General features: G+C 30.9%; 1 protein-coding gene across 2 annotated transcripts in view; it reads right to left on the reverse strand.

The window, feature by feature from the left end:
• LOC106456999 (Down syndrome cell adhesion molecule homolog) overlaps positions 1–2,140 on the reverse strand; it is an 81,938-nt gene extending 79,798 nt beyond the window's left edge. Inside the window, exons 1-2 of one of the 2 annotated variants that reach the window (XM_022382798.1) lie at positions 1,803–2,140; positions 776–1,060 (exon numbers count right to left, since the gene is read on the reverse strand). In XM_022382798.1, coding sequence (XP_022238506.1) covers positions 776–1,060; positions 1,803–1,905 — 388 coding nt within the window. In that variant the 5' untranslated portion in view covers positions 1,906–2,140. The remainder of the gene's footprint in view (positions 1–775; positions 1,061–1,802) is intronic. The other variant, XM_022382801.1, reaches the window with a different exon arrangement.
• Between the last annotated feature and the right edge of the window lie 12,275 nt (positions 2,141–14,415).

Consider the following 14,415-nt stretch of genomic DNA (forward strand, 5'->3'; position numbering starts at 1 on the left):
TTCAGGAGCGTTCCACTAAAACACAAACCGTAAGTGATAGTACACAGCTTGAAAAAGCTCCAGAAGAAGCTGTAAAACGAAACGTTGAGTGTTTAATTAAATAAAAACAACAATTTGGTGTTATAAGGTCGTTTATTTCTAGTATTATCATGTAATACAAGCTAAACTGTTGAATACGACGCCTCGAAAAACAAAATAATTTATTATCATACGATTATTAAGCAGATTTTTGTCCAAACTAATGTTTAATAAAAAAACTTGGTCTCTCGTGATAACATGCGCTGTGCCTTTTTCCTAGTCATTATAGGATCTACATTTATAGAAATAATTTAAAATGATTATTTCAGTACATTACATTGTATACGGGTGATTACTTTGTTTGCAAATTTTTTGGTTTGTACGTTTATGATGTTGTTGGTCAGATAGACATTTTAGAAGCACAGCTTGAAGTAATAGCTTGACCTGAAATGAACCGTTCATGTTCTTGTAAGACGTTGAATTTATACTTTGTTTGTAGCGGCAAAAAAGTATTGGAACAAAAAGATTTCTTTGTCACAAATGTACCTTAACTTCTAATGTAAAACAACATAATTTTAGCAACGAGAGATGTGTCTACCTTCCTTTTAGAGGTATTAGAGTTCTTTCGAACAGTTGTAATTGCAGTGAATTATCCATTTCAGTAACTATTAATTGGGTTAACTCTTTCAGTACTGAGAAAAATATTAACATAAACACTAAACTACTGGGATATCTAGCAAAGTGCTGTTATTCTTACCTTTCAAGGTTAAGATTGCCGTGTATCTGCTGACACTTTTAGCAGTACGAGCAACACAAGTATAATTTCCCTGGTTTTCAATTTCAACAGGGTTTATTTCCAACGCTGAAAATGTCTCCGAATTTACTATTTTCACTTGATACATTTTAGCTCCAATTTCTTTTTCTCCATAAAACCACTGGAACTTAATCCCCGATTTTCCTTCGCTCACAGTACATAAAATTGTAGAGCTTCCACCAACTCTCACATTTTCAGGAAAGGAAAAAGGAACTATTTCAAATAATTCTGAAACAAAAGAGGAAAAACACATTAAAAACAAATAACTGCATCATTAAGATAGGTTTTTTGATAATTATATGTTTCGGTGTGGAATATTTTAAATATTATTACCTGTTCTAAAATCAATATGTGCCTTTCGTTTTAAACAAATGTAAACTATGTAGCTAAATAATATGAGGTTATTTCGACCTTCATTCTGCTAAGAGTAAAAATGAAATGCTTATATATCATTAATTACAACGATTACAGAGTTTTCATAAAATATCATATTCTTTTTATTTATTTAGTTAGTTTGGCGCTTTTAAAGCAACCAAAGTGTTTTAGTTTTCATTATTAACTAAGTTCGATCTTCTTCTTTAAAATATGATTTTTCAACCTGAAACTTAAAAACTAAACTAAACAAATTATGTTGCAGTTAGTAGTCCAAAGCAGTTCTGTCACACCTCCTTCATTTGGTAATAACTAAAGTTTGTTATGACACTGTTAAAAGTGACGAACGAGATATGAATTTCTCAAATCGTCATAAACTAGATCTTAAATCAAGAAGTCGTGTCAGATTTGAGTAAATGTAAATATCTTCTCCGATTATTCAGAGCAACTTTATCTTTGCTTGAGATGGACCTTATGTTTCTAAGGCACTGCAACATTATGTATCTTAGACCTCATGATCATGTCCAAAAGGCTTATGTTTAGGATATTTAATTCTACATTAAACATTTTAAAATTCAACCAAAACCATCCGGCTTACCTCCATTTACGTCATCAACCCAAACTAGAAGAACGGCGATGTTCACCATCAAGTGCACTAGAATAGTCATGGCAGAAACACGAAGACTTCTGCCATTAGCCATCTATAAAGAACTTACAAGTTACACACGAGAATATATAACGGGCTGCCGAAATCTTCTCACATTCGAATGATCATTGGATATTTCTGGTATAATATCTAACGTTGGAGTCGCAGGTTACTTAATATGTTTTTGCATTATAACCTCGATGGATAAGCATTATACAGTTAGTTAATAGCAAAGATATCGACTCCAAAATGCGGCTTTCCAACATAAGGCTTGGAAATGATGGCGTCTGTGCTGCAAAATACACAAAGCAAGACCCGACTGAAGCGCCACAAACGACTATCAGTGGACTGTGTTAATCCCTACCAAAATTGCTATTATTTTCAAGAAGCATTAAAATGTTGTTATAAAGCACCATGTAGGAATTGTTTTACGTGCAAAGCATTATCAGCTTACAAAATAAATCATCACATTAAAATGTATGGAAAAGTCACATTTCATCAGGAACATAGGCAATTCTTTAAGTGACAGAGAATATACTATTAATTGCAAGACACCAATGCTGCACACATGCCTGAACGAGAGTGCGAATTAAAGAAACATACAACCAGTAAATTCCTTATAAGAATTTTCAATAATTATGTGTGGGCCTCTCGTTAAGCATCAGATTTTTAAAAAATAGTTTATGCAATATAATTAATGAACTACGTAATATTACAGAATTATAGAAATAATTAGATGTTCTGCCAGGATAAGTTACACCTGTGATACTTATAGAACAGTTTCACGGTGTGTGTGTGTAAGAGAATTATTATCATTTGTTAGAGTAAGAGAGTCTTGGCATTTGAACACTGGAATAGAAAGCTTGATTACTGGTAGCGAGGTCAATGCTTTTATAGATAAAAAAATTGTTCGGGGAGGTCTTAAGAGTTTACACGGAATTCGAAAAATCAAAACAGGTATTATCTTTATTTACAACACTTTATTACCACTGAATTTTGCAAATTTGTAGACGTTTTGGGTCAGGTGTTTCTCTAAAAACAGCGGTAATTGCATATATATATTAAGGTGTTTGATTTTCAGTTGATCAGGTTAATGATGATAAAAATGTAAATATTTCTCAACTTACTGTTATGAGTAGCAAAATGATAAATAATGGGGAAGTTGTGGCCTTCCGATGCCTCAGCGGTCACCTTGAAGACTTATAGCGCTAAAATATTGATACAGTATAGACAGCCCAATGTGTAGCTTTGTGCTTAACAAAAACTAAGATGCATAAACTTTTTTTCTTCTTATTCACCACATGGTACTGAGAATCTAAGGTTAGCAATAGGGTAAGATGTATTTGTATATCTTTAATAAAGGTCTGGACAATGAGTGATTCAAAACTAGGGAAATGAGTATTACATCTAAAAAGTTTATAATCATATACTCTGGATATAAAAAACTTCGAAAATTATATACTTGGGATACAAGAACCTGCAAATGCATGCTTTTGCAACACGAGAAGAAATGTAATATTCGTTATTATTACTATTTAATATTAATATTAAAAACATAATTGCAAACTTCGTTACAGCATGTATTACCAAGCGTTATTAATATATATTTTTTTGTAATTTGTGTTACTTTGTGCTCTTATTTGATAATCTGTTATTGTGAAAGATTTTAATGAACTGTTTATGTTAAGTCATTATAGTTCAATATCGAAGTTAAATTATAGTTATATATGCTAGATAATATTGCTGTAACTAATCTTTTATAATTTTATGAATTAAAAAGCTTATTAAGTTATACTATGGTTATAGACCATTCCATTCATTATTTACAAGTTAGTAATGGTCAATATAAAAAGTTGTATAAAGGCTCATAGTGAGTATCATTATGTTGTGATCTTAGAAACGAATTTCAATTATATCATTTTACGCTTATTGGTATTAAAAACAACGAATTGATGCGTAATAAAAATACACATACTGAGAATTTATGAAAAAAATGGATTGAAGATAAAACCTTACAAATTTCATTGTATGAATATTTCTTATATTCTTACTGTAAAAATGTATTAATAGTTTATTAACAGAAGTACATTTTTTCAGTAACATTCTTTATTTTATTAAATAAAGGCACTATATCGACAACTACTTTTCTAATGAAGCAATCTTTAATAAATAAATTATTCTTCGTAAATTAGCTATTTTCAATTGAGCTAGATATAAACAAAATAAAAGTATTAGCATATCTTACGTGTAAAAGTGATCATTTAATAAACACAGAAAATTGGTTTATGAAACACCTCTTACAAATTACGGTCAACGTTGCTATTGCGGATAGTTTTTTTGCCAACACCATTTTCAACTTCACACTTGTAGTGGCCAGCATCAGAAACATGGATATCGTGGATTTCAAACGAAACATTGGACAGTATACGTTTCTGGATGCCTCCGAATTGTAACAAATCGGAATGAGACCCTAAAAGACCAGACCATGAAAAAATCAACAGGAAACAAGAAACAATAGGAATCATAGTTGCAATAACTAATACATTTTTAATTCATAATAATCTTACCACCAACTTTTGTCCAGGAAACACGCGGTTCAGGATACCCTTCTGCTTGACAGGAAAATATCACGTGACTACCAACTACTGCTTTCTTATCTTTAGGTCTTCTCACCCAACTTGGGGGAGCTGTAGATAAACAATATCTTTACTCTTCTTAGTTATAGAAAAAAAAACATCTTATTTTGTTAAACAGCTGATAAACATGCCACGTCAAAGTAAGTAAATATATGATACAAAGTGTCAGTTACTCCTTACGGCTTTTGTTATTAGCCACCCTTAAGATTACATACAAGTCTTATCAACAAAGTGTCAGTTACTACTTACGGCTTTTGTTATTAGCCACCTTTAATATTACATACAAGTCTTATCAACAAAGTGTCAGTTACTCCTTACGGCTTTTGTTATTAGCCACCCTTAAGATTACATACAAGTCGTATCAACAAAGTGTCAGTTACTCCTTACGGCTTTTGTTATTAGCCACCTTTAAGATTACATACAAGTCTTATCAACAAAGTGTCAGTTACTCCTTACGGCTTTTGTTATTAGCCACCTTTAAGATTACATACAAGTCTTATCAACAAAGTGTCAGTTACTACTTACGGCTTTTGTTATTAGCCACCTTTAAGATCACATACAAGTCTTATCAGCTTAGTTTCTAAATGTGTTTACAAATAACACAGCCATATATTTTCTTTAAAGAATGATGTTAATTTAGTTCTTTTTGAAATACTGCTACTAGACATCATTTTAAGAAAGCCAACAAAATGTCAGATTCGGCCATGTCAGTCATGAAAAGTTTTTTTTTTTTTATCAAAGTACAGTAATTATGGATTTATGAAGTTTTGAAACAGCTATTTGTGGGATAATAGATTTATTTCAGTACAATGTTACGTTTCTAACAGCGAGAAACGACCACGTAGAATAAATAGCTGTTTCAATACTTTATATGTTCGATAGTTAAGTGAGTTCTTTATAAAAATAAACTAATGATAGATTATTATTTATAGAGAGAGAACTATAAGACTTGCAAATAAGTTAGTGCACAAAATCCAAAATTTGATAAATAGAAATATACACAAATTTCAAAGGTTAATGAATATATGTAAAGTTGATGTTGTAATATTGTAGGCAAGACGTTTCTAAATACCATCAACACCATGACGGTCTCTTTACTCTTAAACGTTTCGAAATGCAATAATTATAATGCTAAACCTAAGGACAATTATTGTAGAAATATCAGAAGCTGTAATCAACGAAGAGAACTTCATGAACCAAATGTTATGATCAGTTTATGATTTATAGTCAGGATAAAGTCAAGCAGGTCCTATTTGTACGAAAAACAGTGCCAATGTAAAATATTCCTAGATTTCTATACAACGAGATTCCTTTCTTTTCTTAATAAACTTTCTTCAAATCCACTCATTTACTGAATGACAGTGGGTAATAGTTCATGTCTTAACTGACAATTTAAACATTTAACCATTTATCTATTAATTTAGAAAGATGCAAATACTTTTGAGAAATCCTACATCTCGATAGGATCTTGTTCAATATACGTTTTAAATTTCATAGAACAGATGTGGTATGGATATTCTAATATGCTGAAATGCATTTAACATAATGATAATTTTTTACTTGATATGAAATTTATAGTTGGTAAAGAACACATTTTAAGGTACAGTTATTCGCAAACTAAATGACGTTGTAATAATAATACAGCACCTCATATAAATGTAATTATGGATTTTGTTTTTTAATTTTCCCAAGATTTTAGGAGATGTATACGACGAAAAAATGTATTTCATTTAACTATATGCTACTCAAATATCAGTTAATACCTTACTTTCATAATTAAACATGGCTTTTAAGAGAAACCGAAATCAGACATAAATATTTGGGGGGGGGGGGTACTACAACTTGGAAATAAAAATATTGTTTGTATATAATTGCTTTTATTAAATATATCGCTACTTTAGGAGATATTAATACCAACACTCACATGAAACTGAAAGTCTTGCAGAAGAGTTAGCAAAAGTATTATCAGAGCTCTTTACAACACAAGTATACTGTCCCTCATCTTCTATGTTCACAGGATCAAGTGTTAACGTTGAGAACTGATTGTGAGAGTTGATCCTTAAGTGATCTTTCTTCTTGTTGATTGTTGTATTATCTTTCAACCACTGAAACTCAAACGGTCGTGTCCCTGCTTCTATTTGACATAACACAGTTATGGAGCTTCCAGTTTTAATTTGTTCAGGAAATCTAAAGGGCTGTATTTTCACAGGACCTATATATATAATAGCATTAAAATAAAATTGCTTAAAATAGTTAATCTTAATATTCTTAAGTGGACACAGTACATTATGAGGATACAATGTGTACTTTCAGGGAAAGTGTAGCACCTATATTTTGCTTAGTAAACGTTTTCTAAGAAATTAATAAAAATATCAATTATGTGGTGTGAATAAGCTATAACACTGATCTAGGAAGATGCGCTAAGTACTAGATGTCTTTGGGTGTTCTTCAGTCTTTAACATTATTTCATTTAAATTTCGAAAAATATTAAAATACAAATTGCAATGTTGCGTTGCAGTTCATAGCCAGACCTATCTGAAACTTCAGAACTCATTATATTGTATTTATTTTCGAATTTAGGTGTTTTTTGTTTTTTAATCCATTTCTTGCCTTAGATGCCGTTAAGCTTTGGTAAGTTATATAAACAATTAATATTATGTTGATAAAAGAAATGCTTACCTACCCAACATAACTGTTGTCCAAAACGGTACTGTTAAAATAAGGGTATACCAACATCTTTCCATTGTCATAGTGATGTCTATCGATGTAGCTGAATTCTCATTCAAAACGAACAAGATTGCTTATGAAATCGTAAAAAGAAAACAAACAAAAAAACGCGTATAGCATACCAAGTAAAGTCAAGACAGATTATCAAAAGAATCCCTGTAAACAGGTGCTTATATAGTTTTGAGCTTCTTATGCTACAAGAGAAATCTAAATGACGTAATGGCGTCAAATTTGTACTCTCTGCTATTCATGGCAGATAGCTAATGCTTAAAACAACAGCGCCGCACATTGTTAGGAGTCAAAACTATCATTTTTTTAAGTGTTTAGAATAATTCTGAAAATGAGGTTTTATTTTATTAACAGAGAGAAGAGGTTACTTTTGTGCTTTCGGCGTTGTCAGGCATTTTTCTGTTAATATCAATGTCATCCTATTCTGTAGCTTTAACGATGCTCTTGGTTTTTAAAATGTGTTATCTAAATATGTACCAAACATCTTTTAACACAGAATTTGAGCAACACAAATTTGTTTCATATTATAACAAAGTATGGGAGGAATAAGGGCTGTTACTAATAAAGAAATGCTTACAATATGCTACTGTCATAATTGCCGACAAAGAAATAAAGTTTTAACCTTTCTAGCAGTTGTAAATTCAAGATTTAGGGTTACATCTTTGTATACTTTCAAACCAAAAAGTAAATAGATAATATTTTGGTTTTTTATATTATTATACACGATGCTATTATACAAAGTATTTTTTTATTCTTTTAGTCTATCGTATTATTCATGATGCTATCTGAAGAAGTTTATTTTTTCGTTGTATTTTTCATAAAACCCCAAAATTAATTTTCAGAGCATTTGAGCGAATGCCATCAAGTTTGAAATTACTAATGATCGCTTCGAATTTTTTTAACTTCAGGCATATTTAATTTTTCTCTCTAAATTTTTCAGTATGAACAGTAATCATGCATTTTTATTTTTCAAATTGTATTTTAACACGAATAAACACTTCAAATTCACAATTCTGATTTCGTTCTGACATGGAGTTAGTGTTCTATATATTATTACTAGATGGCGCTAAAAGTAAAATCTATTCTTTTGGCTTTTCTTTGTGTGTTTTTATTCAAAGAAGTACAATTACCTTATTAACAACAGTAACTCCTGACAAGCTAAATATAATAAAATAATATGAACAACACATTAAATGAATTAACTATGTATCTGTAATTTTCAGACAAAAATTATTGATGATATCGATATTTGAAATCCTTAACTTTCAATTTTCAGGATAAAATACCACTTAATATGAAATATTTTTTCTTTCCTTTTTGTAATATTCTGATATCAAAACATAAATGATAATTTAAATCTAAAGTTTTGAGGCTAACAGTCATTATAAAAAAATGTTCTCCGTCTTTGAAATAAAAATATTGGAAATATTTTGCAAGAATTTCTTAATCAGTGAAACTTGCCAATATGATACATAGTAACTGTATTTTAAAATACATTCCTTCTATACCAGTAACGATATTTTTGTTCTAAAACTGAAACTCTATTCGAATTGCGACTTAAAACTATGATATAATTCTGAACCAGATAAATGTAAACGAAATTAATTAATGACATACTAGCAAAAACATTATTGGGTAATTTTACACATTACCCCAGTCTACAGTAAATATATATAACTAACATGTTATGCGTAGTATACATGCTTCATTCACTTCAAATTGCAAAACTGTTTAATATCACTGCAAGTAACTCTGTTTATTTAAAGAACTATCCAGATCCGCTAGTAATAATGACGTAGCAGTTTATACGATGCAGGAAAGCTGAGTTTATCATATTGCTCTTTGGCTGCGGTTTTACTAGCAAGTGTAGAAATGTCTTTGTACTTTTATGCAGTACCTTAATACCTTCCTCTTTTTTTCTTACTGTAATTGTGGTGTTACCATATCTGGATTAACATAGTTTAAACAATACTGAAGTTTTAAAGAAGTCCATATTACTCACTCTTTATACCGATTTTATTCAGCTTTTATAACTTAAAACCTCAAAGTATCATATTCCTTTCTGAAGTATCAAAATAAGCTTAACTGTTCTGTCCCTAATAAATATAAACATAAAAGTTTGAAAATATAAAGATAAATCTGATAACATGTAATGTTTCGATAAGTTTACTACTCTTCCACGGATTTTTATGAATTTCTTACAGTAGTCTTTGTTTATTTTTAAGTATAAGATTACACAATGTGCTATCTGTGTTTTGTCTACCACGATTACCTAAACCCGATTTTTAGCGGTATGAGTCCTCAAACTTGCGGGATGAGGGCAAGTAGTTTTTTTGTATTAGTGCTAGTAGTTTCATAAATTGTTTTTTGTTCAGTATTTATAACAAAAAGAGTGTGTAATTTCATTTTAGATTTGAAAATAATAAATAAAACAATATATAAAGATACAGAAGCTGCATCCGCAAATCTATTTTCTAGCCTCTTTAAGCTATAATAATCAATAATCAAATTAATCTTTTTTTATGACTGCTACCGTATTGAGAATACCAAATTTTCTAGCCTCTTCTTGTGCTACAAAAGGGAGCTAAAGAACGCAATGACGTCAAAATTATACTATCTACCACACGTGACAGATTGTTCATGCTTAAAACAACGGCTCCACACAGTGCTAGAAATCAAAATTATATTGATTAGAGAAATTTTAGTACTTTTTAAAAGCGTTAAAAATAATTCCAGGAATTAAGTTTTATTCTGTTATTATCAACATCATTTTATTCCATAGCTCTAAGCAGTGGTGTAGGATGGAATTGCAAAGCGGGGGTGCTTGGCTAGACATGCAGACTTTACAATGAGAGATTGAAAGTATAAGGAGCTGCCAAAGGTAGTTCAATCTTGGAGGGTCTTGGGCATGCCCCTCAGAAAATTTAGATACTAATATAACTTACAGTTGCAAAACAAGTCAAATATGTAAAAGTATGGATACTACAGCATTCCCAGTTCTGACGCCTCTGCTAAGGATGCTTTTAGTTTAAGAATGTGCGATCTAAATGTATACCAAACTTCATTTAACACATAATTTGAGTAACATAAATTTATTTTACATCATAGTAAATTGTTCATGGATAAAAGCTTTTACTAAAAAAGGAATTTTAACAAGATACTACTATAGTATTCACGATAAAAATATTTTTTCTTGCTAGCAGTTGTAAATTCAAGATTTAGGGTAGCATCTTTGTTTACTTCCAAGCCAATAAAATATGTTAGATTATCTTTTTGGTTATGTATATTATCATACCCGATTCTATTTTTAAAAATGTATTTTTTCTAATTATTTTTATTATGCCTGATGCCATCTTTAAATGTTTACCTTTTATTATTCCTTTCGTGAAATGCAGCAAGATTACTTTCACACACAAAATTTAGAACAACAACAACATTAAATTTCAAATTATTGATGTCCGTGTCGAACTTTTAAAACCTCTGGCATATTTGATTTATTTCTAAACTTTTCCGTATAAATAATAATAATAATACTTTTTTTTGTTCTTTTTTTTCAATTACATTTTAGCAAATAAGCACTTCAAAGTCCTAATTTTGATATCGTAATGTTATGGAGATAGTGTTCTCTTTGTCATCAAAAGATGTTGATATACTATCCGAGTAACATGAATTACTTTTCTCTGGTAGACATTTTCGTGTTTTATAGTATGATAATGTTGAAGACCATCTTCAGAGAAAGAGCTTCCAAGATTAAACTTGTACAATTTATGTAAATTATCCTCATTGTTACCCTATAGCAAAAGCTGTGCATTTCAACCTTAGAATTTTTAAAGGTTAATAAACAAAGGAAAGTTTCTTTCATATTTCAAATTCAGCGTATTGTGAGGTTTAGGCTCTTGTTACACTGTACGTAAAACTTAGTTAAAGCTCATCTGTACTGATGTAACGCTGAGCAGAGAGAAGGCAGGTATCATTTTACAACGGAATTAATATTTCACTGTCCAACATTAATTGATAGTATAAAAGATGAAACAATAATTACACACGTCATATTCTGCAGATGAAGTCTCTACAATAAGTTGTAAAGTTTCAACCAGATGGCATCCGTACAACAATTGGTACACTATTTATTAATCAAATATGTTTTTGAAAGAAGAAACCAATAACAAAGTTCGACATAATCCTTTTATCTTTCTTTTGCATAAACATATACTATGTCGCTTTATATATTTTAGAAAAAGGCCTAACCTTATCGTCCTTATATATAATTAATACAGGTACAATTACTTATTGAAGTTATTTGAAAACTAGCACATATGTATAAATCTGTCGTTTTTGAATGCTGTAATTCAGCCTCTTCCATTTTTTCAATTCTTCTATTTGATTCTTTATAATAATCCAGTCAATTTGTTGACTGTGGTAACTACATGTTCTTCTGTGGCAAAGGCCCCTCAGTGATACAGCGGTATGTCTGCAGACTTACAACGCTAGAAACCGGGTTTCGATACCGGTGATGGGCAGAGCACAGATAGCCCATTGTGTAGCTTTGTGCTTAACTTCAAACAAACAAACTATGGCAAAACTTTTTATTTCATTAATTTGTCTATTTCTTTCAGAATTTTAACACTATGTCACCCAAACACTATATGTAAGGTGGATACTCAACAGCACTTACCATCAACTCGTAGGGTGCTCTTATCCGATCGAATAGTGCTATTAGGCCACCGATTACTATAGCGCACCCACATATCGAAAATCCGGAGTGCCTTTTTTGAGGCAACGGGTTACAAACCATAAACACTCTGACTCATTGTCCGAACACCCTTACCACTAAGTCACACCCTGTCCGTGTTTCTAGTTGGAAAGCATATTTTTTTTAGTTGCTGACTCAAATGTCTGTAAATACTAAATTGTAAGGTGCTAAATTGGTTGGATTAGTATTAATTTGCCAGCTTCAATAGTTCTGGATCAGGAAGTTATCGTAGAAATTGTTGCTTTTGTAAAGATTTTTCATACCTCTTTATTTTAAGGAATATGTAAATTACAAAAACAATTTAGGGTTAAAGCAATGACTTTACCTTAAAACTAACTATTTACCACTAAACATGAATTTCGTTTTAAACGGACTTTTCTTGCTTTTAATTTAATCAATTTTACTCGTCCACTAAGAAATCGAGGGGTGAAAAAAAATCGAACTATATTCCATTCAAACCACATAAAACATATAAGTTCAGATTATATCCATTTGCATGAAATTTGCATATGAGTTATGTTTTGATTAGCAAAGCAATAGATTATTCATATACTGTGTTTATAACGATTAAAACTTTAGTGAATTTAAAATTCTAATTGCACTCGATAGTGCCACTTGTTTAAGATTCTTATAGTGGTATAGAAAGGGTTAAAGAAAGTTTTAACTATCATTAAAAAAACACCTATCAGATGGTAGGGGCTGGACTTGGCCTAGTGGTTAATGGACTGAAGGGGTCAAGATTCAAAACGTGAAGCCACTGATCATCCTTTGCACATTTAATTGTGGGCGTGTTATAAAAGTAGTAGTTAATCCCGTTATTTGAATCATATAATTGAAAAAAAAAGCCTTTATGACGTCGGGTGCTGTTGGTTGGCTGTTCCTGTTCTTGTCATTATTTGAAAATTAGGGGTGGATATACGTGAAACCTAGGATTCCCTAAACCTGGCCATTTGACCCACGTGCGTTTGTTGAGAATTTCAGGTTGGAAATGTTAATTGCAAATATTACATTACCATAAAAGTTCATTAGTTTGACATATGACAAAAATCCATAACAATTATAATAATACAGAATTACATCGTTCGAAGAACTGTTACTAAATGAATAATCACGTTAATTCACTAATATATAAACAGTTTCTATATACAAGTATCATAAATATAAATTTCTGCCGTTCTAGAGAAACAGTAAATTCATAGAATTGCTTGAATAGTTTTGAACTGAGATAATTGTTGTTTTCTCACCATGTTCATTTTTCGTTTCTTATTTTTCATGCTTTCAGTGATTTACTCCTACGTATAATATAAAATTAATATAGTTGTTACGAAACCTAAAATATAATGACTAACATAAAACAAGTTGACAACCCGCTGCTTTGCGAGATTACTTCATTGATAGGAAAGAAAAAAAACGTAGTTAATTCGTGATGTTTATCGAAAACACCCGAATTTTAAAATAATGCCTCGCTTATCATAGTTTCGTTTTCAGTACAAGTTTCGACTTACAGGAAGAAGTTTTATGTAGACAAGGCATAATAACATGTGAAAAGGTGAAATCGTGCAGGAAAATGTTCAGACCATCTAGCTGCATTAAGTTCATCAGTTTCATCTTGAAGAAAGAATTATCGATAGAATATTTGCATAAAGTATCTTCTTTGTTTGTAAGAAACATCACATAATACTATACACTGCATTTAGGGTATTTTAAGTCTAAAAACATATATTAACTTGTGGTGACTTTCGGCTTAGCTTCCGGTTTAATACATTTTCATAACGTAATCCGTTGAAAAATTGCTTTTTTCCAATGTACGGGAAGACAGCGGAAACACAACTAAGATTCATATATCTCTCTTAGAAAAATAATGAAGTATCCAGTAATACCTCTGCGTCAATGTGTAGTAAACCAAAAGTGTAAATGGAGCACTTACTTTTATGTCAGTAACTCGTGAGCATAAAAGTATCATTGTAAATGTTAAGAGTCTCAATGTTACAAAATAATATTTTATCCTTTCGAAGAAGGTGTACGCTGTTGGAGGAGAGTTGGTATAATTTTATTAATGATGATAACATATGCTCTTTTCTAAATATACCAGTGTTGGGGTGTATTATTATTTTTATCGTATTTAAATTATTTCTGCGAAATAAAATTTATTGTGAAAATAACTATTAGGTCGTCAAGAAATTAATGTCGCTTTTTTTTTAGATGAAAAAACCCGAACAACTTATATATCAAAACAAGGCAGTTATTAAATGAAATAGTTTCCATTCTTATCGATGATGCTTTTCCATCGTACAATGCCCCCCCCCCATTGGCACAGCGGTATGTCTGCGGATTTACAACGCTAGAAACCAGGTTTCGACACCCGTGGTGGGCAGAGCACAGATAGCCCATTGTATAGCTTTATGCTTAATTAGAAACAAAACCATCGTACAATCAAGTT

Source organism: Limulus polyphemus, unplaced genomic scaffold (assembly GCF_000517525.1).
Source record: "Limulus polyphemus unplaced genomic scaffold, Limulus_polyphemus-2.1.2 Scaffold279, whole genome shotgun sequence".
In the NCBI taxonomy this organism is placed as follows: Eukaryota; Metazoa; Arthropoda; class Merostomata; order Xiphosura; family Limulidae; genus Limulus; species Limulus polyphemus.